The sequence below is a fragment of the Microcebus murinus genome, chromosome 8, assembly GCF_040939455.1.
Source record: "Microcebus murinus isolate Inina chromosome 8, M.murinus_Inina_mat1.0, whole genome shotgun sequence".
In the NCBI taxonomy this organism is placed as follows: Eukaryota; Metazoa; Chordata; class Mammalia; order Primates; family Cheirogaleidae; genus Microcebus; species Microcebus murinus.
In genome coordinates, this window is record NC_134111.1 from 93,882,164 (window position 1) to 93,909,537 (window position 27,374).

General features: G+C 40.4%; 1 protein-coding gene across 1 annotated transcript; it reads right to left on the minus strand.

Moving 5' to 3' along the window:
• On the minus strand, positions 1 to 27,273 carry FAM124B (family with sequence similarity 124 member B). The gene is made up of 2 exons (XM_012749481.2): positions 24,683 to 27,273; positions 1 to 4,465 (listed from the first exon to the last, which is right to left on the minus strand). Exons 1-2 carry the CDS (start codon positions 25,412 to 25,414, stop codon positions 3,812 to 3,814), a joined length of 1,386 nt encoding a protein of 461 aa, XP_012604935.2. The 5' UTR covers positions 25,415 to 27,273; the 3' UTR covers positions 1 to 3,811.
• Between the last annotated feature and the right edge of the window lie 101 nt (positions 27,274 to 27,374).

Genomic DNA, 27,374 nt, shown 5'->3' on the forward strand with positions numbered 1-27,374 from the left:
AAGTTATCCAGAAGATAACTTGTTAGGATACCTAGTCAAGATCATTGATGAAGGCGGTATACCAAACAACAAATTTTCCATGTAGACAAAACAGCCTTCTATTAGAAGGAGATATTATCTGGGACTTTTCATAGCTAGAGAGAAGTGAATGCCTGGCTTCAAAACAGGACAGGTTGACTGTAAAGCAATGCCTGCCTTTAAAGGACAGGCTGACTCTCCTGTTAGGGGCTACTGTAGCTGGTGACCTTAAGTTGTAGCCAGGGCTCATTTATCATTCTGAAAATCCTAGGGCACTTCAGACTGATGCTAAATCTACTCTGCCTGTGCTCTGTAGATGGAACAACAAGGCCTGGATGACAGCACATCTGTTTACATCATGGTTTACTGAATATTTTAAGCCAACTGTTGAGGCTTACTCTCAGGAAAAAAAAAAAAGTTTCCTTTCAAAATAGGAAAGCTCCTTGACAATGTTCTTGGTCACCTAAGAGCGCTGGCGGAGATGTACAAGGAGATGAATGTTGTTTTCATGCCTGCTAACTTAATATCCATTCTGCAGCCCATATCAAGGAGTGATTTCAACTTTCAAGTCGTATTATTTAAGAAATACATTTTATAAGGCTATAGCTGCCATGGACAGTGATTCCTCTGATAGATCTGGACAAAGTATATTGAAAATCTTCTGGAAAGGATTCACTATTTTAGATGCCATTAAGAACATTCATGATTTGTGGAAGAAGGTCAAAATATCAACATTAACAGGAGTTTGGAAGATGTTGATTCCAATCCTCATGGATGACTTTGGTGGGTTTAAGACTTAAGTGGAAGAAGTAACTGTAGATGTAGTGTAAATAGCAAGAGAACTAGTTTAGAAATGGAGTCCAAAGATATAATTGAGTTGCTACAATGTCATGATCAAACCTAAACAGATGAGGAGTTGCTTCTTATAGATGAGCAAAGAAAGTGGTTCCTTGAGATGCTGTGAACATTGTTGAAATAACAATAAAGGATTTAAAATATTGCATAAGCTTAGTTGATAAAGCAGCAGTAGAGTTTGAGAGAATTGACTCCAATTTTGAAAGAAGTTCTACTGTAGGTAAAATGCTGCCTAACAGTATCGCATGCTAGAGAGAAATCTGTTGTCAAAGGAAGAATCAATCAATGCAAGAAACTTCATTGTTGTCTTATTTTTCAAAATAGCAACAGACACCCCATCCTTCAGCAACCACCACCTGGTCAGTCTGCAGCCATCAACATCGAGGCAACCCCCTTCTCCAGCAAAAAGATTCCAATTTAGTTAAGGCTCAGATGATTATTAGCATTTTTTAGCAATAAAGTATTTTTAATTAAGGCACATACATATTTTTAGACATAATGCTATTGCACAGTTAATAGAGCTCAGTATAGTGTAAACATAAGTTTTATATGCTCTGGGAAACCAAAAAATTCCTGTGACTTTATTTATTGAGGTATTCATTTTTTTTGTAGTAGTCTGGGACCAAACCCACAATATTTCCAAGGTATGCTTTTATTTAAATAAAATGTTTTGATCATCAAAAACTCGTATTTAAAAAGTGATACATTATACAGCTTAGGAAATACAGTATAATTATAATTAAGTCTGATTAACTTGATAAATTGGGTTAAGCTAATTTATAGTTTCTCCTTGTCCCATACAATCTTTATTGAACTTTAGGATTTATTTGACTATTGGTTACACATAGTTTTCCTCTTAGCTATAGAAATATAAACAAATGGCACACATAATAAAAATGTTAGAAAGGTGGATTTTGAATTGTCTCATTGATTTTACTAAAATTGTTTCATCAAAAATTCTTTGTTCTTATGATATTTGTAAGCTACGGGTTTGAAGGACCAATTATATGAATAATACATATTATATAAAATATAATACAATAATAAGATATCTCACACATTTATAGTGCTTAATAATATTCAGATGCTTTCATATACATAATCTTGATTCTCCTGAGGACCTTTTGTTGAGTAGATAAGGCAACAGAGGATCAAAGAGCTTGACATGTTCAAGGTCTCATAAATAGTAAATTTAAAAGCTGAAACCAAAATCTGGGCCTCCCCCACCCAGTCCACTGGTATTTCCATCCCATCATGTTGTAAATTGAATTCCTATGTTGAGTAGGAGAGAGTAGGTGACATTTTAAGAGTATATTATTTTACATGTCAATTTTGTAAAGGCACTCATTCAAATTTCTCAGTATTCTTTATAATTTTCATGCACTTATAGTCTTACCCATGTATTATGTTAAGGAAATTTAGATAACAGTAAAAAAAAAGTGGAGTAGAAATTTCAAAAGTTCTCCCTGCTGTGCCTTTCAAGACAGCTCAACAGTTCAATTTATATAAGACTTTCATTTTTTTAACTCATTATAAAAAGCCATACCAAAATTATATTCTTTACTCCATTTTCTAACACCAAATTTTAATCTAGGGAAGAGAGAGGAAATGGAAATGACAATATATTGATGTTTTAAGAACCAAAAAAAAAGAAATCAATTTAGAAATCTTGTCTTTTTTCAGTTGCAATTCTTCTTCATTTCTGTCCCTTCACTTCCACAAGATTTGTCTCTTGGCTTGAACTCACCTTTCTTTCTCTCCAGTTAGGTGTACTAAGTATGCAGGTCTCCAAGTGATCCAGCTTGAAAAAATAAATTAATTTTTAAAAAAAGAGAGAGATCCAGCTAAATTAGCATTTATATTCTTATGTAACATCTCTCCTGGAGAATGAGGTTCATTGAGTAAAATAACTTTATAAATTAACTGAAATACACAGATCTCAGATTTTTAAAAATGTTTGTATAGATCTAACCCAAAAATTCAGCATATGGGCAATATCTATACCTTATATACAATGCCTTATTCAAACATGGATGTTCAATAAATATTTATTGAGTGAATACATAATGAATGAATGAGTATTGCAAAGGAATTTGGGGATTCAAATATGGCCAGAAGAATCCAAGTCCTGCTCCAGTGACCTGGTCAACCAGTCCAATCTTCCTGCCATGCTCAGTGGAGATCTCAAATCATCCAATCATCCTATGGTCCTTCTTGATTTGTAACAAGAACCACTGTCTTCTTGGAGTAGTGAAGAAACAAACAAGAAAAAGAGGAGTAGGAAAACTCTAGAGCTTAGCATTCATTTTTAACCTGATTTTCTGGTTTCCAGTGTGTGGGTTCATTAAACAGGAAAAAAATAGATTGTTTTTAATTTTCAAAACACTTTGCATTTTTACTTATTCCAAATTCAAACAACTTTAAAGGCAAAACCATGAGAGGGTATGTGATTAACAGTGCCTAGTTACCAAAGGAGGTCACATAAAAATTGAAAAGCACTAAAGAATGAATATACCCCATTCTGTCCAGGGGAATGAGCTATGCAACCCAAGTAAAAATTAAAACTAAATTACATACACTAATCAGCACTGCATAACACATCCAATTCATTTGCATACAATGCAATTATCCTGATAGGTGCTGAATTCAACACCTCCAGCTGGGTTAGTACACCTCCAGGGAACACAAGCACTGGGCTTTGTTCCTGTGCATTGGCTGTGTTCTCTTATGAGTTTGATGGTAAATAAACAAATCACTCCCAGCACCTTTAGACTTTGAACATTTGAAATAAAAACAATACAAATCTGTGCATGGGTAGCACTAGCACAGCATTCAGGCCTCCTCAGAAGAGCAAAAAACAGGCTGATTCTGGGTCAGTGTTCCATTTCTAGAACATTCTATCTGCTCTTGTGTTTTAGAAAACCACATTTGTTTTACACTATATAAAGAATTCTTCTTCTTCTTCTTTTTCTTTATCCTGGAGTTGCAGAGGAAGGGAACATTTTGAGGTTATCTTTTTTGTATCAGTGACCCTTTGTCCAGCCAGCGACAAAGGATAGACTCTTTCCTGAAGGACTCTGCTGGTTTTGGAGGTAGCCACCCCTAAGGAAGAGGCTGGCAAGCAGGATGGTGGCTGGCTGGTCTGCACATCCCTTGGAAACCTGCTCAGAAAAGATTGCCCGGGTTCAGAATTGACGGCAGTGAACCCAGTGTCAACATTAGTCTCTTCCTCAAGCTTCTGAAAGCTGCTTTCCCAGCTGAGTACCTTCATTCTGGCCCCAGGTTCAAGGTGGGGAGAAGGCAGATGCAGCTGGGCACTTGTGGGTGGGCTGCTGGCCTCGAATGACCAGCCAGGGCGTTTCCACAAAGTGCTACTAGAGCTGACTGATACTGGGCCCCCACTGGGCCCAGGAAGCTCCAGAGAATGCACCTGGAACCTCCTGGCCCGGCTCCTCCGGCTCCTTGATTCTAGAGTCCTCTTTGCAGAGACAGGAGTCTGCCTGAAGTCCTGGAGAAGCATGTCAGCTCCCACGGTGCCATTCAGGAAAGAAAGTTCTCCATTCCTAACACCAACTCCTGGATTTAACTGGATCTATGGGACAAGGAAAGGAGGAACAAATGAAACATGTTTCCCATTAACTAAGTGCCAAGAGCAGACCATGCCTCCTTCACCCTCTGCTATGCCATGCCCATAGTAGACACTCAATAAAAGTTGGTTGAGATGAAAAGAAGTGACAATTCTATTCAATTATGAGGTGTATAATCAGCAACAGCTCTAAATCTCTCTCAGGCTCCCTAAATTAAGACTTTGTGGAATCAAATGGCCACTTGGTAACACCACACTTCTGGTAGATCAAGTTGTTAAACAATGCAAAGATGTTCATAGATGTTATTCAGTGACCTCACTTGATGTTATAAACAATATATTACCAACTATGCAAAAAGAAAACCAAAGGATCATAAAACATGTGGTTATAGTCAAGATAAGGATTGGAATAAGAATTCAATCTTCCAAAGTTGGTGGTCCGCCTTTTATATCATGCTAATAACAATATCTATCTTGAGCCATTCTAAGACATACGGTCACTCCAGGTACGATAATAATTTGGCACCTTTTGAAAATCAATAGTCTTGAAATTTTGGGGGCACCATTTATTTAGAGTAGAGGTCTGGTATTGTGTGGGAAAATAAAGAAGCAGACTGCTTATATGGAACCCCTGGTGTTTTGATCCCTGGAAAGTTCACTTTGGTTCCAAATTTACAGCAAGGTAAGCAAAACTCCCATGCTGCAATTGACTATACTCTCCCTCCACAGATTGTAGTTCATTGACTCATCTTCCAGACATGAACTCTTGGAAGCCTTACAACACAATCCCCTACACAACATTCTCCCCCAAAGTATTTCTGGAAAATGATGGGATTAAGACCACTGGTATTTAGGGATGCTATGTCCAAGGCTGTGAGAGGAGAGGAGGTGAAGGAATTGCCTGAGCAGAAGCCTAAAATAAGGGAAGATGTTAACTGCCTAGTTGGGGGACATATATCAGCAATCTGGGAGTACAGCAAAGCATGCTCCAACCTCAGAGCCTAAGGTGTCTAATGCCTGAAAAGCCATGGAGTGGCCTGACATGAAAACTTCTCATGGCTGTAGAGGTAGATTGCAACATGTCAGCCTGGAAGAAGGGTCTCAAAGCTTCCATTGTTAGAACACTTGGCCAAGCTCCTTCTCTCTGTTTCCCTCAACAATGCCTCAGTCAATGTAAAACCAATCTCCCAATGAAAAGCATGTAGTTTCTTTGTTCCTTGATCAAATGGGTCGCGGCTACTGAAAGTAAAGATTGATATCTATGTATATAGCTTGAGGTTGGGATAAAATTAGTTAGTTTATCTTGGGACAGGTTGTACCTACTGAAGAATTATGTCTTTTCACTTTTAGAAAGGAGAAGGCAATTAGCTAGGACACCTTGTGATTTGGGGGGAGCCCTGAGACTTTTCTTTATTGTATCCCATGATTTTTTCACATGAGATCATTTTGCAGAGTGGCAAAGAGAATAAAAAGCAAGTGCTGGGTTTCAGTCACCACCACCTTGGCACCGGAGTGCTGGTGGTCCCCTGATTTCCCCTCACTCTTAAAATTATTCCTGTGACTGTGTCTGTGTCTTTGTTTCTTTCATCTCTTGCAATGTATTCTGCCCAGGGACCTTATCCTTATCGGGGACATCATAAAGCCCCGATAGGAAAAGACAATTTTCTCCATCTTGTTAACAGCCCTTTGAAATTGGTATGTAGGACCCATCCCTGCCTGGCCCCAGGATTTTGTTTAATCAAATATCAAAAGAATGGTACAGAAGAACTTTAAATGCATACTACTAATTGAAAGAAGCCAGTCTGAGAAGATGACATACTGTATAATTCCAACTCTATGACATTCTGGAAAAGGCAAATCTATGGAGATAGTAAAAGATCAATAGTTGCCAGGGGTTGGCGGGGGAGGGAGGGATGAATAGGCAACGCACGGGATTTTTAGGGAAGTAAAACTATTCTGTATATAACCATAATGGTGGATATATGTTCTTATGCATTTGTCAAAACCCATGGAATGGACAACCCCAAGAGTGAACTCTAATGTAAACTACTGACTTTGGGTGATAACGATGTGTCAATGTGGGCTCATCAGTTGTAGCAAATGCACCACTCTGGTGGAGGATGTTGATAGTTGGGGAGGCTGTGTGTGCAGGGGCAGGGGGTACATGGGAACTCTCTGCACCTTCTGCTTAATTTTGCTATAAACCTAACACTGCTCTAAAAAATAAAGTATATTTAATAGGGAGGGGAAATGGTATATATTTATCTCACAAAGCAAGAAGGCATAAATCAGGACACTGAGAAAGCAGGTCTAAAAATGAGTAAATTACCATACATATTAACATAATATTTGTATATATGATACACATGTATGTTCTCTCAATTTTCTGTCTGATGGAAATGGTGAGGTGATTACCAATTACCAATTACTAATTACCAAAGCACAAAAACAAAAAACAAAAAAACAGGGACTTCTATTGATTCTTTAACACAGAAGACAAATATTTTCTGTGATGCAGCATATAGTAAATATCTGAGGCTTTGCTGGCCATGTGGTCTTTATCCCGACTACTCAACTGTGCCGCAAAATAGCCACAGACTATACAAAAATGAATGACGTGGCTGTGTTTCAGTAAAACTCTATTTATGAACACTGAAATTTGAATCTCATATAATTTTCATGAGTCGTAAATTTTTTTACCAACCACTTAAAAATGGAAAACTATTCTTAGCTCCCCAGCCAGAGCCTGCCAACCCCTGCTCTATCAATGATTCTCATTCTCTCTCCCTCTCTGCCCCCACCACCGTCCCTCCTCCCCTCCCCATCCCCCCTTGTCCCTCTTCTCTCCTCCCTCCCTCCCTTCCTCTCTCTCCTCCCCTCTTAAGAATAAGAAGGTTTTATCCAAACACTATTCTTCCTGAAAGCCCAAAATATGAAATAGTTCAATTGGAGCAGGCCCAGTTGAAGGTCAGGGGTAGCCCCTGCCTTCTGGGTTGACCTTAGCTCCTCCTCCTCCTCCCAGGTCCCTAGGCCTTCTCAGAACCCAGTTTGAAAACCACTACTCTAGAATCTTTAAATTCTATTCAAGCCAGTTCACTAGAGAGCCACCCTGCCCGAACTCTCCACCCTGTCACAGATGTGCTTCTGCTGAGCCACACCTCCACCTCGTGCTGGGAAGCGCTTCTGCCCACCAGAAACTCTCTCCAAGAAGGCGCTGTTGAAGGGATGCCACCCCCGTACCACAAGACAGGCCCTCTGTGCAAACCCACAGAGAACCATCTGTTCTAAACTTTGCTGCACAGTGGAACCACCTGGGGACCATTAAAATACTGTGATGCCTGGCTCCTGTAGAGGATATTAGAAAGGGCATAAAGGCCCGGGTAAAGGGACTGTGACAAAGGTGGAAATCTGGCAGTCCCGCAAATAGGATTTGGGGTATGATTGTTATCTGCCAGCTTCATACAGTAGGCTTTGGAACGCATGGGAGTGTGGCTGATGTTAGGTCCCTGCCCTTTCCTTGATAGCCTTAAGAAACAACAAGGAAATCACAAGATAATTATGTTTAATGTGTATCACTAAATAGATTTGTTTAGTACACGTGTTTAGTACACGTGCTTGCCATATGACACCAAAGATTTTACCTGTATGCTCTTTGCTGTAAACACGTATGCCTTTCCTTACAATAAATACGGAAATTTGGAGAGGTTCAGGAGCTCTTTGAAAGGAAAAGAGTCTCTCCTCCTCCTTCAGCCTGGGATTGTGGTTTGGAGCGTTCTTCATTGCGCTGTGACACTCGTAGAGATGCTGGACCATCTCTACAATTGGTGACCATGACGTGATTTGGCCAATTCACACGTGGAGAAGTTTCCACGGACTAATGGAGAATCCCAGTAAGGGACAGTCCCACTCTATAAGAGGATGGGACCTATGTGTGTAATACTAGAGGGGGATTTCATCATTTAATTTTGAGTCATGTGTCAGGAAGTCACTAAAGAACAGAAATTGTACTTTAAGACTTTACAACAATTACTAAAAGCAATTCAATGTACAATGGAACCGAAGGCATTACAACAACTATTACTTTCTATTTGTGAACACTGTCCTTGGTTTCCAGATGTCGGCACTCTTGATCTTGAGCTCTGGGAACAGGTAGGACGAGTTTTAAAGAGACGGTCTGAACAGGATCTTATGACTAACATTACTCTGCTGACAACCCGGAGCTTAGTACGTGGTGCTCTTTATCGATTACATATGACAGATCACAATGATCCAGATCACCCCTCTCCACAAAAGTGGAGGGATGCCTCATGAAGAAGCAGGGCAGCATATTGATAAACCTGAGTCTCTAATGTCTTTGGATTCTGGTGAGTCAGATGTGAAGGAATTGCCATTTCCACCACCATTAAAAGAGCAGGATGAAGCACAGCCATCTGCCCCTGTGGCTCACCCTCCTCCTCCACCTCCTGTGCCATTGTCAGGAGGAACTTACCATGAACCGCCTCCTTGGACTCTGCCACCGCCTAAAGCTTTTTTTCAGAAACTAATTCAGGGTCACGACCCTCCTTGATTGAGGGTTGTCTAATAGAAGGGTTAAAAATCAGGAGATCTGATGCCTTCATGGCCACATTCCCTGTTGTGGTGAGAAATGATAGGAGACAACATGAAACTCTCCCTTTTACTGTGTTTAAGGAACTAAAAAAGAGTATCCCAGAAAATAGACCTCACTCTCCATCTACCACCAGCGTGGTTGAGGCATTGGGAAATAGTTATGAAATGACTCCTTTTGACTGGAAAACATTAGTTTGTGTCCTAGTTTAATCAGCAGAATATACGCCATGGCTTATGGAATATAATGACTTAGCTATTCAAGAATCCTCACAAAAGTGAGATCATGAAATACCAATTACTATTGAAATGGTACAAGGCAGTGGCGCCTATGCTACAGTTCAAGCTCAAGCTCAGGCCGATGCTAGACTGTTTGTTCAGTGTTCAGCCTTAGCCATTCAAGCATGGAAACGTATCCCTATTATCCAAACACAGGGATCGTTTGTTACTATAAGACAAGGCACTTCTGAACCTTATATTGATTTTATCAATAGACGGCAAACAGCGGTAAAAAGACAAGTGCCTAATCAAGACACTGCTAAGCTTCTCATCCTACAATTGGCTTATGAAAATGCTAATAAGGATTGTCAAATAGCATTAGCTCCCATTCATACCTCCTCCTCAGACATAGGAGCTTTTATTAAGGCCTGTCCACATGTGGGCACTACTACTCATTTAGCTCAGACCTTTGCCACCATGATGCAAAAAGATGCTTGCTATAATTATGGGAAATCTGGCCATTTAGCAAAAAATTGTAAACAATCATGAAAAAATGGTAAAAGCAAGAATTTTGGGAAAGAAAAACAGCCTTCTAAAACCTGCCCAAAGTGTGGAAAGGGCAAAGATTGGGCTAATCAGTGCCGATCTAAGTTTGATAAGGATGGTAATCCTATATAGGAAAACTTGAAGGGGGACACTCCCTCCAGTGACCCGAAAAATGTCTGGGGGGAGGGCAGCATTGGCCAGTTAGGCTCTTCCAACCCTCGACAATGAAATGCCATTGCTGACCTCTCTGCAGCAACAACCGGTATGCCAGGTTGGACCTCTCAACAGAGAAGATAGTTCTTAAGGAAGAAGACGAGGTGTATCTTATCACCACAGGAATTTTTGGGCTGCTCCAGAAAGGATTTTTTGAGCTATTACTAGGAAGATCTAGTTGGTCTTTAAAAGGAGTACAAGTTTTACCCATAGTAATTGACTCTGATTATCATGGAGAAATCAAAGTAATGGTAAAGCTGTAGGCCTTCATGTTTTACCAGCAGGAACACAAATAGCTCAGCTCCTTTAATTCCTTATTTACAGAGCAATACTCAAAATAAACAAAGAAACAGTGAGGGATTGGGTCATTCTAGCTCTACTGCATTCTGGTCTGCTTCAGTAATTATATAAAGGCCTCAATTAATAGTCACTATTAAAGGAAAATAATTTCATGGAATTATAGACACAGGAGCAGACAAATCTATCATAGCTTCTCAACATTGGCCTACAGACTGGCCTATGATTAATGCCCCTGTTATGGTTTAAGGTGTTGAGGTTATCAAATACCCAATTTAAGTGCGTTTTGTCTTACCTGTGAAGGGCCATGAGGTAAACCAGCCAATATCCAACTTTTTGTTCTGAATATTCCCATCTCCTTATGGAGAAGAGATTTACTTCAACAGCAGGGACTGCAGCTTTCTATTTCCCCTTTCTAGGAGGGGCCACTGCTCTAATCCAGCCTTTAAAACTAGTGGAAAACAAATAAACCAATGTGGGTTGAGCAGTGGCCCATTAAAGCTGAAAAACTTTTATATCTCAAGGAACTCGTTCAAGAACAGTTAAAAACTGATCATATAGAGGAATCCAACAGTCCTTGGAATACTCCTATCTTTGTTATACCTAAAGAGACCGGGAAATGGAGGTTACTACATGATCTTAGAGCTATTAATGCTGTTGTGAAACCTACGGGCCCTTTATAACCTGGACTGCCCTCCCCAGCTATGACCCCAGAAAATTGACCATTAATAGCAGGCGTCCTCAAACTATGGCCCTCGGGCCACCTGCGGCCCACCAAGGACATTTATCCGGTCCGCCAGGTGTTTTTGCCACCGCTGCCTGTCCTGCTTAGCAGCCAACTCATCCCGGCATATGTGGAATGTGTACTGCACTCTCTAAGGGCCCTCCAACGGTCTGAGGGACAGTGACTGGCCCCCTGTTTAAAAAGTTTGAGGACCCCTGATTAATAGTCATAGATCTTAAAGACTGTTTCTTACTATTTCCCTACATCTGGATGATAAAGAAAAAATTGCCTTTGCGGTACCTATAATCAACCATCAAGAATCAGTAGCCAGATATCAGTGGAAAGTTCTGCCTCAGGGAATGATAAATGGCCTCACCATCTGTCAATATTTTGCTCATAAGGCCTTACAGCCTGTTAGCAGATGTTTCCACATACAAAAATATTCCATTATATGGACCATGTCTTACTTGCTGCAGCTACCACACAGGAAGTTGAACAAGCCTATAAGAAAGTAACCCAAGTTACTCATGAACAGAAGTTACATATTGCACTGGAAGAGGTGCAGACTTCTAATCCATGGAAATACTTAGGTGATATTGTAACACACAGGAGCATTCACCCACAATTTACAAAAATAAGTATTCCTCAACCTCTCACTTTAGACTTTTTACAACAATTACTAGGACAAATAATTTGGGTACATCCCATCTTGGGTATTTCTACAGTGGAATTAACACATTTATTTAACACTTTAAAAGGTAACTCAGACTTAAATTCCCCTTGCCCTCCCTCCGAACAAGCATGACAGGAATTATCATTGGTGGAGGAAAAATTACAAGGTTGTTTCTTACCTAGAATTAACACATCTTATCCCATTGATCTTTTTCTCAAACATAGCCCGTCTGGCTTGTTAGGACAGTTTATAACTGAGTTACACTGTTTAGAGTAGATATTTTTAGGCCACACTTACTAAAAAACTTTTAATAAAGTCACAGACACGTTAGCTCATATTATACAAAAGGGAAGGGCATGCTACATTGAGCTTTCTGGTTATGACCCAGCACACATATGTGTTCCTTTAAACCAACAAAATGTAGACACTTTATTAGCATAAGACTTAAATTGGCAATGCGCTCTTTCAGATTATCTTGCTAATTCATTATCCTTCATCCAAATTGTTATAATTTTTTCAAACTATTCCTATCGCCTTACCTAATATTTTACAGTGTACCCCATCACAGGTGCTAAGATCATCTTCACAGTTGGCTCTGGCAAAACAGGCAAAGCAGCCATAGCTTAGAAAGATACCAAATGGAATTACTTATATAAGAAAGGTTTCCAATCCACTCAACAAGCTGAAATAGGAACATTAATACTAGTATTAGTTTTTCTGTGCAGATCTTCGTGGTTCGCCTGGCGACGGTTTCTTCACAGATTTCACATGTGCCCCCCATTTTGCCCCTATATGCCACCCGCCGTGCAAGCACGATGAATGCATCGGGCCGAATAAGTGCAAATGTCATCCTGGATATGCTGGAAAAACCTGCAGTCAAGATGAATGCTTCTAACCAACTCCTCTTCACCAAGGCAGTGAGCAGTCTCTGTTCCAACTTTGGGATCATCAAGCCACAAGTTTACCTTCTCGGGGTGAGCGTGCCTTGCCTCAGGTGGTCTGCTCCCCCACCTGCACGGCTTCCTGCAGTCCTGTCACTTCTCGCAAGTGTGCTGGACACTCGTCCGGAGCGCCCAGCCCTCAGCCCTGAGCATGAGAACCGGGTGGCAGGAGCTGCCGCCAGCGCTGATCCTCCTTGCTCTGAAAAGCATGGAGCTCCACCATCCTTTAAACACCTCACGTGTTATTGCTTTTCTTCTTCTTTTCTGGGCTTTGAAGTGTTTTCTAAAAGTCAGATAGCAAAATAACTTTTTCCTGTGTAGGCAAAATCAGGACTTCCAAAGTGACTGAAATTGGAGTTTTCACGCCTTTTGCCAAGCAGATTTTAGATGTGGTCAAATCTTCTTCCCCACAGCCATCTATTTGAGGCGTAAAGTTTTAGTTTATCTGGAAATCAAACCCTACCTTAGTGTCTTGCATTGGGTATGCATTTCGTGATACCAGAAAGCCTAAGTTTTCTGGTTCCAGGATGGCACTTAATTAGCTGTTTGATTGAGAGCAAGTTGTTTTAATGTGTCTGGGTTTTAGCAAACCACTTAGTAATGGGGCGGGGGGCAGTCATTCCCGCCCTGTTTGCCTAGGGGTGGTTGTGAGGATAAAACACTGAAAATATTAATGTCTTCATTATGCTGTAAAGATTTGTAGAAAAGTAATGATCGGAGCATAATTTTAGTCTCTCTTGTAAGAGATTTCATTCCTCACCCACTCGTAGATTTAGAAACTTAGAATAACCAAATTAAAATAGTTTAAGTTATTAATTGTTGTCTCTCTGCCAATAGGGAGCTTGATGCATTTGTACATCTTGTGCACAAGGAATTGGGGCAGCGGAATTCATTCCAGCGTCATTGATAATTTAAAGAATAGAAGTTATGGTAGCTGACAGATTGACATGTTTGCCTATGACCTCCACTTTAGACAAAATTTTAAAGTTTAGATTTCTGAAACATTGTTTAAGCATCAAAAGGGGGAAATTCCAAATGCATTAAAATGAATGCAAGTTTATTTTCCTTAAAAAAATCCATTGGGTTACCTTATTCCGTGAATCTTGAGATTTTTCAAGCTATTTTTCAGTGTCTACGTGCTAATAAAATTTCTGATTCTTTTTCCTGAAGTGTAATAATCATGCTATTGCAGCTTACATTTCTATTCTGGACCAATTCCCTTCTCCCTACCCCCTTCTTCCACCCAAGCTCCTGAATTCACCAACCCACTTAACTGTACTTCTGACAGTAATAGAATTGTATAATTAATAATTAAAGCATTTGAATATAAAAAATACTAGTATTAAATACCTCTCCTAACATTCCTATTAATATTATTAGTGATTCTCAGTACGCTGTGCATACTCTCTAAAAACTTGATAACTCCTTCATTAAGGACATACCTAACAAAACTTTATTACATTTATTTATTAATTTACATGCTCTGTTTTCTCAGCAACATCATCCACTTTTTATTACACATATTAGATCACATACCTTCTTACCTAGGCCACTTACAGATGGCAATAATTTTGTAGACAATATTGTATCTACCCAATTATGTCTCCTTGCCCAAGATACTACAGCCTTTCAGCAGGCATGCCTAGATCATGACTTCTTTCATCAAAATGCTAAGGCATTGGAAAAACTTCATCCCATTACTTTAACTCAAGCAAAATTTATTATCAAAACGTGCCCTGATTGTCAACAATTCTCTTTATCCCCTATTACACTGGGTCCCAGAGTGAGCCCACGAGGGCAGTTGCCAAATGATATTTGGCAAGCTGACATTACATAATCACCTTCCTTTGGAGTCTCAAATACACACATGTCACTATTGATACACATTCAGGCTTCATTCATGCCACGCCCTTGTCAGGGGAAACTAGCCGTCATGCTATCCAACATTTGTTGGAAACACAGTTTTAGGATTACCCAAAATTATCAAAATGGGCAATGGCCCTTGCTATTTATCGAAAAAAATATAATTCTACCCTTCAAAATTGAAAATTAAACATATCATAGGAATACCCTATGATTCTTCCGGATAAGCTTTAGTACAACATGCACATCATACTTTAAAACTTATCTATTAAAACAAAAAAGGGGGAGCAAGGGACTGTCACCTAGAGAACAGATAGCTAAAGCCTTATTTACTTTGAATTTTCTTAATATGGTAGATGATGGCTATACTGCTATAGATCATAGACGGGGAAAACATAATTTTAATCAATTAAATCAAAAGAAAGTGTTGGTTAAAGACTGGGTTAATCATTTGTGGCAAGGCCCTTTTCTGACATTAACATGGAGTTGAGACGCAGTTTGTGTCTCTTGAGAAACAGGTCCAGAGTGGGTCCCTACAAAGAGGTGAAGCTATACCGTGAGCTAGAAAACACCGGACAACCCCATCCAGCAAATGATGAATCTGATCCTGGAACAGCAAAGCACAACGTTGACCAGGATGAGACAAGCTCCTGACGTGACTTGGGGATAATTGTAGGACTTGATCAAAAGGCAGTAACAATAATTAGACAGGCTGGGGCTACCCTGACTGCAGAAAATTGATTTTTAGTATATTTGACCATCATAGGCGAGGCTTCTGAATAGGTAGGATGACAGTTTCTACTCCTTTTGGGATGGTCTTGCTATCTTCAGGTGCCACAGTTTATTAGGGTCATTTATTGAATCCACCTTTATTTCATGTGCTTACATAGTGGGATGTAAATCCTCCTTTGTCTTCTAATGACACAAGGTGGATTGGTGGCGCTTGGCTATCACCATCAGGACTATTAATGTCACATACAGAATGGTTACATAATAATGATTCTACACTATTTACTGCCAGCAACCCTCCTGTTTGTTTTTCCACCGTATTAAATGTTGAGGGTTGTGTACAAATTATTCCTCAAGAATATTTACATTATCAACCTAAGAGTGGCAACAAGACAGCTAATTTAACCTTTATCTCTGCTGTAACTATAAATACAACTATAAATATCAATGCTACAACTTTTACTCCTGACCTGCCCATTTGCAGACCAAAAAGAGATTAGAGATATAAGTTTTATTCAGTACAATGGGCCACATGTAGAAGAGAATATCCCAGAGGATTAACTTTGTTTAATAATGGAACTTTATGGAATTGGGGACCCCATGGGAAACGACATTCTTCGGGTAGAGAACTAGAATTTGGCAACCCATCTTACTATTCCATTACTTGGAGGGAACATAGACTACCAGGTCCTGTTCTTCAACTATAAGAGTCCTATCCATACCAAAATATGGAGAATGGGATTGCCATTTATTAATCATGTATTATCTCATGGCCCTTGTACTAACTGCACTGGCATTTACACACTGTTGTTAAACAATAATGTCAGTGATTCAGTGATGATTTGTATCACTCACTCTTATGTTTTCTTTTTTGGACAAAAACCTCCTACTATAACTCAACTTAATACCTATTATAATATCTCTTATGAGAGTCCTTCTTGGTATAGTTCTTGTATTAAGTTGCAAAATATTACCAATCTTAATATCACTTATATATTTATATTTAAAAGATGAGTACAAGCCTGGACTCCTATTAATTTAACAAGGGCATGGCAAGGAGAATCTTCCTTATAGATCTTACCAGTCTGCCTTAACAGAAATTAGACCCAGACGCTTCCTGGCTACTCTTATTGCTTTCTTAGTTTCAGCTATTGTTATCTTTGCTACTGCTATGGTGGCTGCTGTGTCTCTTACTGAGCCGATACATACAGCAGCTGTAGTGGAAGCAGTTCTAGTAAACGTTACACATAAAATGCAAGAACAAACTGAAATTGATAGGGGCATACATAGAGACTATAAGCACTTGAAGTGGCTATAGAATGGGTCGGAGACCAACAACAAGCATTTACTACTCATCAAGGCCTACAATGTGGTTGGGAATACCACACCCAGTGCGTTACACCCTTACTATATAACAAATCTACTTATCCTTGGATTGTGGTAAAATCTAATCTTCAGGGCCCTTTCAAATCTCATTTAGAATCTCAAGTACTACAATTGGGAAATCAACTACAAAATCAAATTCAACAACTCCACTCAAATTTACAAATGGATATTTTTAAAAAGCTACAAGATAGTTTTGCTTGGTTAGACCCCAAGCAATGGTTTATGGACTTAATATTAGAATTTGGGTCATGGCTGGAATTATCATACTCTTTTGTTTTCTGTTTCTAGCAATCTGCAAACAATTGATTTCTATAACTCGCTGCATGGCTGTACACAAGCAGAAGCTGGACACTTCCGTGGCCTTCAATATCTACTATCAAGAACAATTTGATCACAATAAGAAAAGGGGAGATGTAGAGGATATTAGAAAAGGCATAAAGGCCTGGGAAGGACTGTGACAAAGGTGGAAATCTGGCAGTCCTGCAAACAGGACTTGGGGTATGATTGTTATCCGCCAGCTGCATACAGCAGGCTTTGGAATGCATGGGAGTGTGGCTGATGCTGGGTCCCTGCCCTTTTCTTGATATCCTTAAGGAACAAGAAGGAAATAACAAGATACTTATAAGTTTAATGTGTATTGCTAAATAGATTTGTTTAGAACAGTGTGTTGTTATATGATGCCAAAGAACAATGCTTGTTATATGATGCCAAAGATTTTACCTGTATGTTCTTTACTGTAAACCGGTATGCCTTTCCCTGCAATAAATACGGAGATTTGGAGAGGTCCGGGAGCTTTTTAAAAGGAAGAGTCTCTCCTCCTCCTTCAGCCTGAGATTGTGGTCTGGAGCGTTCTTTGTTGTGCCATGACACTCCTAGAGATGCCGGACCATCTCTACAGCTCCCGCCCCCAGACATTCAGATTTCACCGCTGGGGGTTGGGGGGAGGGCAATCCAGGCATCAGCAGTTTTTAAATGAGTCTTAACAGAGGGGCATGTCAATTTTTTTTAAAAGAGAAGTCTAAGATCCTTAGACCATATGGCAATAGTGAGTTAACAGAAATTATTAACAGAAATGCAGATGTGTGCTGTTGGAATGAAGAATTTCCAGGAGAAACATAACGCTGAGTGATTGAGATAAATCCCTTGAGGGGGAATCAAGCTTGCCAAAAAAACAAACTGAAATGCATTTGTAAGAATGCTGATCATTTAAAGCTCATCTTTCTAAGAAATATTTGTAAAATGTTACAAATTGAGAGCTAGGTTTCTCAAGTTCAAGGAACATTAGCAACTATCATGATTAACAGGAAGATTGTCACTCATTATGATTCTAATCTCTCGAAATGCAAGAGAAAACACATCATTGAAAAATGATTAAGCTCCTAAGGGGCAGACTCACATCAGGAAGGGAAAAATAATATTGTTTCTTACTGAGAGTGATTCCAAGAAGATAGCAGAAGAGGATTTCTCCAACACTGGGAAAAAAAATGATTGCATGGAAACAAATTCTGTGGATCCTAAGAAACCCCCCAAACAGTGCCAGACTCACTCAGGAGTTGACACCAGTCTTTTCCAATTAACTGATCTTTTCAAAGGGACTTATTTTAATCAATTGGTCAAAACCACTGATGTCAACCTGCCCTTCTATAGCAGCAGAAACCTCCTGTGCAATGCCTCTTTCACAGCAACGGAAGCAGAGCACGAGTGCAGAAGTGTGGGGGGGGGCAGGGGTCTGGCTGTGTAGGGTATTTTGCGAGAGGTGACAGAGAATGAAAGGGAAATGAGCAGAGGAAGGAAGTAGGAGTTAATAGAATCCAAGAGAGAACATCTGAGAGACTCAGAAATGAGAAAAAAAAGATCCCTTAAGAAACGCTAGAGAAGATGAAAATAAATTACTTACTTCCAGAAAGACTGTGTTCTCTTATTTTTAAATGGCTAATAAAGAATATAAGAAGGAACATACTAACTATCTGTTGATAAAATGAAATGGAACACATGCTTGCTTAAGCCAAACTGGCTTCTGCAGTATATACCTTCTTTAAAGAGATAAATTTAGTTCCTGAAAACAAGTAGTCAAGTAGTCAGCAACTATTTCACACACAGACTCATACGCAACTGGAAATAAACATTTACAATGAAATACTGAAAAGAGAGGGAGTGTCATAAAGTCACGCATTATATGACACAAGAATGGGGAAATACATCATTATCAGTTACGTGCTACAAAGATTTAGGCGCTGACTGTTCTAGTTAGGAATGGGAATGAATGTGCACTAGAGCCTCCCAGGAGGTTTCAAAGACAAAGTGCAATTTGATCAGAGCCTTACAGTTGGGGAACTGAACAGGAAATGAAATAAATCTCGGATAAGGAATATCAGGCACTACATGGATGTAGATATACATACAATGGAATATTACTCTACCATAAAAAGGGATGAAATTCTAATAAATGCCACAACATGGATGAACTTTGAATGCATCATGCTAGGTAGAAATAAGGCAGACATGAAAAGACAAATATTGTATGAATCCACTTATATAAAGTACCAATAATAGGCAAATTCATAGAGACAGAAAGTAGAATAGAGGTTACCCAGGGCTGGAGGGAGGGGGAGAATAGTGAGTTTGGTTTAATGGTATTTTGTTTGGGGTGATGAAAAGGTTCTGGAAATTGATAATGGTGATGTTTGCACAACATTGTGAACGTGCTTAATGCCACTGTATTGCACACTAAAAAAATGGTCAAGATAGTAAATTTAACATTATATATATATATTACCACAATTTTAGAAAGATTTTCTGAAATTAAAAAAAGATGAAAATGGTAAAGTTTTATGATATTATATATTTTACCACACACACACACAGAAAAAAAAAAACAAAGGTGCAGGACTGAGCCTGGAGTTCTGGAAAGAAAGGGAGGGAGGGGAACAGGCTGGGCTGGGCAAGGAATGAGGCAGCAAGGGAGATATTGGGGGGGCGGGCTTTTGCATTGCTTTAAAGGAAATACCTGAGCCTGGGTAATTTATAAAGATAAGAGGTTTATTTGGCTCACAATTCTTTAGGCTGTATAAGAAGCATGGTGCCAGCATCTGCTTCTGGTGAGGGCCTCAGGGAGCTTCCAATCAAGGTGGTGGGAGGAGAGGGGTACAGGCATGTCACATGGCGAGAGAGAGCAGGAGAGACGGCAGGCGGTCCCACATTCTTTTAAATAACCAGCTCTTGCATGAACTAATAAAGTGGAAACTCACTCCTCACTACACACAACCCAAGGCCTCCCTGAGGGATCCACCCCAACGAGCCAAATACCTCCCACCTCCAACACTGGGGATCAGATTTCAACATGAGCTCTGGAGGGGACAGATAACCAAACTCTATCAGGCCTGCTTGTGAAGGGCCTTGAAAGCCAGGCAGGGCGTTTGAATGTTATTTGCTTGCCTTTCATTATTGCCTGAGAAGGAATGTAAATTGGGCAGCCATTTTAAAAGGTATTCTGATAGCTATGGGCAGGCCTGGAGCCAGGGTGCAGGGTGCAAATGCTGTAACAATGCTGCTCATTTGAAGTTACTTGGGCTTCAAGAAGGAAGGTGGGAAGAAGAAATGACTCCAAAGGAAAATTAGAACAGCTGGGACTGATTGGATATGGGGGTTCTGAAAACAGGAGCTTTAAAAATAACTGGGGTTTCAAGACCTGGGCAAATGGGGGAAGACTGAACAGAGCAGGAGAAGCTGGAGGTGGGGAAGGGCTGTGAATGATGACTTCAGTTTTGCTCGGATTAAAATTTGACCTGAGGACGAGACACTATGTTTAAATGGTCGAGTAGGGAACAGAAAATGGGCTAAAACCTCAAGAAACAGGGGAGATGTAAATGCAGGATTAAGTTAAGCAAATCTATAACCAAATCTATAAAGTGATGCTTTTTATTCCTTAATCTTAAGGGGAAACCTTCAGTGTAGGGCAGTGGTCCTCCACTGGGGGTGATTCTGCCCCTCAGAGGACACTTGGCAAAGTCTGGAAGCATTTTGGGTTGTCACAGCTATCGGGGGCATGCTACTGGCATCCAATGTGTAGAGACCAGGACACCGCTAAACACCCTACAATGCACAGGATGCGTCCCCAAAACGAAGAATTATCTGGCCTAAAATATCCATAGTGCCAAGGTTGAAAAGACCTGATTTAGGGAAAGAAAGACACAGTTGAGTCTTTGAGAAAAATAAAATCAGAAAAGGAATAGTCAGAGAGAATGAACCTTAATTAAAAGAACTGGGTTATGGAAGTGAACAGAGGGGAGAATTCCAAAAAGGCAGGGTGGCCCACATGCACCAGTGCTGCTGGTGCCTTGTCCTCAAGCGCTGCTGGCCTTTGAGAGAGCAGTGGTGTCACCTGTTGCTGGAGGAAGAAGTGAGAGCGCAGGAGGACTGGGGCAGGTCGGCAACTCGAGGTGAGGTGGCAAGAATGTAGACGACTCAACTGAGAGACTCGGCATGGAAAGAAGGCAAGATGCTCAAGCTGTTGAGTCGAGGAAATTTGCTTGTTTGAGTCTGAAGGAGATGCTACCTCTGTTACCTCTGTCTGGTAACAGAGAAGAGACCAAAAATGCCCTGAGCTTATCAAGTAAGCAAACAAACAAGCGGTAGACCCAGCTCCAGAACAGGAGGAACCCCCAGAGTGAAGAATCCGACAATGGGCTTGAACGTGCACATCCTACCAATCAAGTCGATTTGAGGAAAAATCCCCCAAATACTTGTCAATAAGCTTATTAAAATTATAAGCTTGAAAGTAACCTCTAATTATAAAGAAATATTTGTTGGTACTACTGCAATTAAAAAATAAAACAAAACAAAAAAACCTCTGCTTGCAACCTTATCCAGTAAGTTATTCTTATTAAAAATGTTCCTAAGAGAAAAAAGTAGCATCAGAGAAACTATCATTAAACTCGAAAAGAAGCAAAAGTGTTAGGTTTGGCTACAAAGTTAGAAATAAAAAAATTATCTAAAGATAGGCTGAATTATCTTGATTTAAAGGATTTGTCATAGGTACTACATTTCTTAAAATTCTAATAGAAATCAAAACACTACACACTAAAATATTTTATAAGCAAAACAAAAATTGTGTGTTCAAAGCTTGAACTTTGGAGACAAAGAGACCTGGGTCTGAAAGCTGCCTCTGTCTTTTGCTTCCTGTATGACTGTGGGCAAGTTATGTAAGCTTCCTAAGCCTCGGCTTCCTGATCGGTAAAATGGAGATATTTATAATGAAGCCATGCAACATGGTACCTACATCTAAGTGTTCATTAAATGTTATATCTAATGTCATCTTGTTACATTAACTCTCTGCTTTCCATAAATAGATTATGAAAAGCTATACACAGTGACTTAAAAGATTGAGAATTGTGTCAAATATTTTGGAACATTTTCAGAAACCTGACTTTCAACGTTAGTATAGAAAACATCAGTCTCAGCACTAGAGAGGTACATATCTTATGCTCTTGAAAAGTAATATTAAAATTGCTTAATATATCTAATAAAATTGATGCTAAATATCTTTTAACTATTTCCAAAAACTGAATTGAATTCCACCCTTAAGAGACGAAGTTTTGCCACCAGTACACAGCTATAGTAGCTCTAAGTCACAAGAGATTTTAGAAATGACCTAGGTCAGTATTGTCTAATGCAGTAGTCACCAACCACATGAGCCTATTTAAATTATTTAAATCAAATAAAATTAATAATTCTGTTCTTCAGTCTCACTAGCCACCATTCTAGTGCTCAAAAGCTACATGTGGCTGATGGCCACCATATTGAACCACACAGATGTAGAATATTTTCGTCCTCACAGAGAGTCCTGCATTAGTCTAGAGAATGGGTCTCAATTACAGAGAAGAAAGAGGAGTGTATGTGTGAAACTGAAGCCCATGACTTCCTCCCACATGACTATGTCTTAGAGATTCATGTGGATTTTAGTTCTGACGTTGATCACAGGGGGTCCAGAGGTGAGGCTCAGAAATGACAGGCAGGATGTGCAGGCAGGACTTCTAGCTCATTCTGATGAAAAGATTGGGAAAAGATACCAGAATGGGTGGCTGACAACCAATATCTGTTGTCAAGGCTGGATGCCCCAGACCATACTGACGCTGGGCTTGTGCGCTAATGTTATTGATCCACCCTGCCCAGATCCCAAGAATAGGACACCACCCTGTTCAGGGAGTGGGGACATGTGTGTGCATTATCCATGGAAAAACTGTCTTCCATGAAACCGGTGCCAAAAAGGTTGGGGACCAATGTCTTATGGCATATTACAACCAAGCCTTTGTATACCTTCCTCAGGCACTTTTATGATATGAAGCCAGAAGCAGTATTTTCCAGAAGACAATCCCCCACTTTGCAAAAGCTCAGACTTATTGACAGGGAGGAGACTAAGGGGAGGGGACCCAAGCACGTTTTGGAGCAAGGAAGCAGAGGTCCACGAGGTTTGGAGCTCCCCAAGAGCTGTGGAAGGGAGTGGCATCCCCAAGGGGGACACTGAGAATGAGGTACTGACACTCTGCCCTGGACAAGGGTGACTGCTTCCCGAGTGGCTCAAAGGGATAATTCACGGAATTATCAACTTTCCAAAGTAACTGAGTTGTATGAGCTGTGGTTCCAAAGTAAAAACGTCAGAATGATTAAGAAGTAGGAATGATTAAACCTGTGTCCCTGCTGCACATACATATTATAATTTTTGTTTGACATTGAGGTTGCTTTTAAGTTCTGGAGATTCACTAAGACTGGCAGAGAAACTTTAGATGCCTTGGAAATTGGGAAGTTATATAATAGGCAACATACCTATCCACCTATGTGAGTGAGACAGTAAATAATTTAGAAATCATTTCATATAGAATCAATATGATTCATATTTTATTAACCAAGAAGCCAAAGTGATGACAACAAAATTAACTAAAGGGGAAAACAACCCACCTCGCAGCCTGTTATTATTATGCTTTATCCAACAGGCTGTAAAGGGGTTTCTGATCATTTCTCAAGGACAGAAGCCACAGAATATTTCGCTGTGAATAACATGTGCCTTGGGCAAGTAACCAAACCCCCTTTACACCTCAGTTTTCTCATCTGCAAAATGGAGAAAATAGTGGATTCCTAGGTTTTTACAAGTATTAAATAAAATTATCAATTAAAAATTCTTATAGGGCATAATATGAACGATAATAGCTAAAATTAAGTTGTGGGTGCTCCCTTAACCATGCACTTTATAAGTGTTAGGGCATTTAGAGTGGATTGTAACTATACTATAGGAAGATGCTCATACTGTACAGCCTTCATAGTGCTGATGAAGAAACTGAGGCCCGTGGTCCCACAGCTACTAAGTGGCAAAGCTCAATTGCCACATCATACACATAAGAGACCACATGTGGTAGCTGTCATGATCAAATACACGCACACTATGTTAGGTTTCAATAGCATGGTTACTAAAGAAGGCTTTCATTTCAAGATTTTTTGTCGAAAGAGTTCTAACCAAGGTGATTGCGATAAAATTTGACAGTGATACAAGATACTTAAAAATTAAGTCAACAGGACTGCAAATTTAACATCCCCAAACATAACTGTGACCGGAACTTCCTTAGGCCAGATGGAAAGAGCCCAAAGAGTAGGCAAAGGGTTGGCATATAGTTGATCAGCACAGGAAAAGGCAAGCTGAGAAAGAACACATTGTCTGATTCAACTACGGAGTACTTGTGTCAGCTATAATTTCACTGAGTCTGAACTTTTTATCTGTCAGATGAGAAAATTTTATTAGATCAGTGACTCTCAACCCTGCCACATCTTGGAATCATCCAAGGAGCTTTGAAAAAGATACCTAGGCCTGGGCGCCCCGGAAGATTCAGCTCTGCCTGGCCTGGGGTGGGAATTTTTGAAAGCTTGGAGGGATTCTAATGCACAACCAAGTTTGAGAACCCCTGGCTTAGGCCTATTCAGATGTCAAATCACCCAGCTCCCTACGCATCTAGGAGGTCATAGAGACAAAACAGACATACCTGAAGCAGAATCTTGTTGCCGTCGTAGTCCTGAGTCTGCCACCGGGTGCTGCTGATGGGAACGCAGGGATTGGGTAGGAGAGGCACTAACTGGCCGATCTCCTGAACCTTGAACTGCAGCACCGAAGACTCTTTCGGGTCCACCGACATTCCCAGGGGCAGCTGCTTCAGGGCGAGCTGCAGGACAAAGCTCTCAGTGGCGTAGAGCACAAAGAAACAAAAATTGCTCTTTTGCAAGGTGGCTTCTCTCTGCAGAATCATCTCGTAGAGCCTGATGGCATCCTCATAGTTATCAAAACTGCAGTAGAGCGTCACCCTGAGGATCTCTGCGCCCCGGTGCACCTGCCTCACGCCCCAGACGGGCATCTGGCTGTCCAGGCTGTAGAACTCCTGATTGGCAAGGAGGTAGGGACACAGCCTGCCCTGTGCATCCCGGGTGGGGTAGCACTGCCACGGCGGGCGCCGGAGGGAGTCCAGGGCACGAAATAGGCGCTCCTCTCCGAGGCTTTCGTGCAGGAAGAGCAGGACAGACATCCCCGGGAAGCGGGATCGCCTGGGGTGGGCCTTTTCATAGGACTTCACTGGACTGACCCGCTCAGACACCAGAAAGAGACGGACCTCTGGGCAGATGCAAGCCAGGAGCTGGTCCAGAGTCTGCTGCAGAAGAGAGCCGTGCCCCGAGTTGGCAAGCAGATGGACAGTCATGGCCAGAGGCCCCTGTGTCTCATCCATGGTGGAATGCGACAAAGAAAGCGAGCGTGGAGGTCCCAATGTTCAGGCTTCTGAGATAAATGAAGGAGTGGCCAAGCCTTCAGCACGCCGGAAAACCCTGAGCTGCAGCAGCTACCGAGAGCCGGGTTCCTTACGGGACTAACGCGAGCTCCTGGCCACCTGGGCACTTGCAGGGACAGCAGCTCAGTCCAGCCCAGGCTCAGCAGCCTCTGCTACACACAGCAGCGGTGCGGTCGCGTCCTGCAGCTCGTGCACAAAGTTAACTGTTGTGTTTGGCTTTTTCAGGCGTTTCCCAGGGTTTCTGTTTGACCTAAAAACCTACAATCCTGAGAAACACCCAAGTGGGTGGTTCTAACAGACACTCAGTATAAAGGAAATGACCGGGCGAAAGGGAACATGAGTCGGCTCTGTTAGGCTGATAGCAATCTGTTTGGGTGAAAAGACATCCATTTTACTGACCCACAATGGGTTCTGATTTCCTACTTAGTGTTTACAGTAGCCTGCCAGGCCACCTGAACACAATGACTCCTTTAAAGCAATTCTCAAAACTTGTCCCCTTGCCAGGTTTCTTTTACCCTTTGTCTTTTTATTTCATTTTGTTTGTGAACATTTTACGCTAGGGCATGAAGAGAATCTATTTTATCTAAATAATTTTGACTTCACTGAAAATTATGTGCTCTACTGAAAAGTCTGAGTGTGCTAAAAAGACATTGAGAAACCAAGTCTTCCTTGATTTGTGCAAATTCTCTAGAAAAAGTGAGAGCTTTCTAATAATAATGGTTCATATAATTATAGTTAGCAATTATAATAATAATTTTTTATATTTATTGAGGATCTACTATGTACCAGCCATAAACTGTTCTAACATTTAATATAAATTAATTTAATCCTGCAGCCAACTTATGAAGAAGAGACTACTATCCCCAAATTGCTGATTAAAAAACTAGGGCACAGAAAAGCTAAATAATTTGCTCAAAGTCTCACAGCTAAGAAGTGGCTGAAGGAAGATTTGAACCTAGGAAATTGCTGCACTGCTTCTCTGGGGTCCGAAGTTCCAGCCCAGATTTTCTTCCTATGAGTAAGGAAGAGATGGCAAAGCAAGTTCTAGTTGAGGACACATTTTAGCCAGACTCTCGCGCTGCTGAGTCTTAAGTGGAATAATCTTCAATAAGAATGTCATCACACTGTAAACATAACACTCACCCTAATGTGTCCTCAACATCAATTTAAAAGTCATTTGCTATTCTGATAGCTGTGCTGCCAAATAGGTGTAGACAAGCACATTTTTCTAAACATAATTCTTCTTAAAAGAAGCAATTTACTAATGCTTATAATGGGACATGGTGTGACTTAATTTCTTGTAAATTAAAAAACTCTTTTGTGATGAAAAATATAACTTACCCTAACTTTTATTTTATATATGTGGATTCCTTTAAGAGCATAATAACCATAAATATGTTTATTCATCCCAAACATTGAGAGCCAGGCACACTGCCAGGAACAGAGGATGGATAATCAGCATGTCCCCACCCTAAATGATATGGTCAGTGCCAGGAGGAAGGTCACTGTAGGATGCCACGGGGACCCCCAGGAGGAAAGTCAAATATTATCATCCAAGGAAAGGAATTATTTCGGTTCAGATTTACTTTCTAAATCTAACCTACATTTCTCATCATTTGGGTTTCATAATTCCAACACTTTCTGCATTGGAAAAACATATAAATACGGATTTATAACAGATGAATTATTTTTTTAATTACCATGAGCAGCTCAGCAATTAAATTCATTTTGCTTTAACTTTCCAAAAATTCATTAGCTTTTTTTTTAAAGGCATCACAGCTCTCAAGCATTTTTTTTTAACGTTTACCTTAATTCATGTCACATCACGCGTTGGCATTGGACGGCAATAACCTTCTCATTCCTCCAAATGAGCGCACGCTCCTTTCCCATCCTTCCCCTT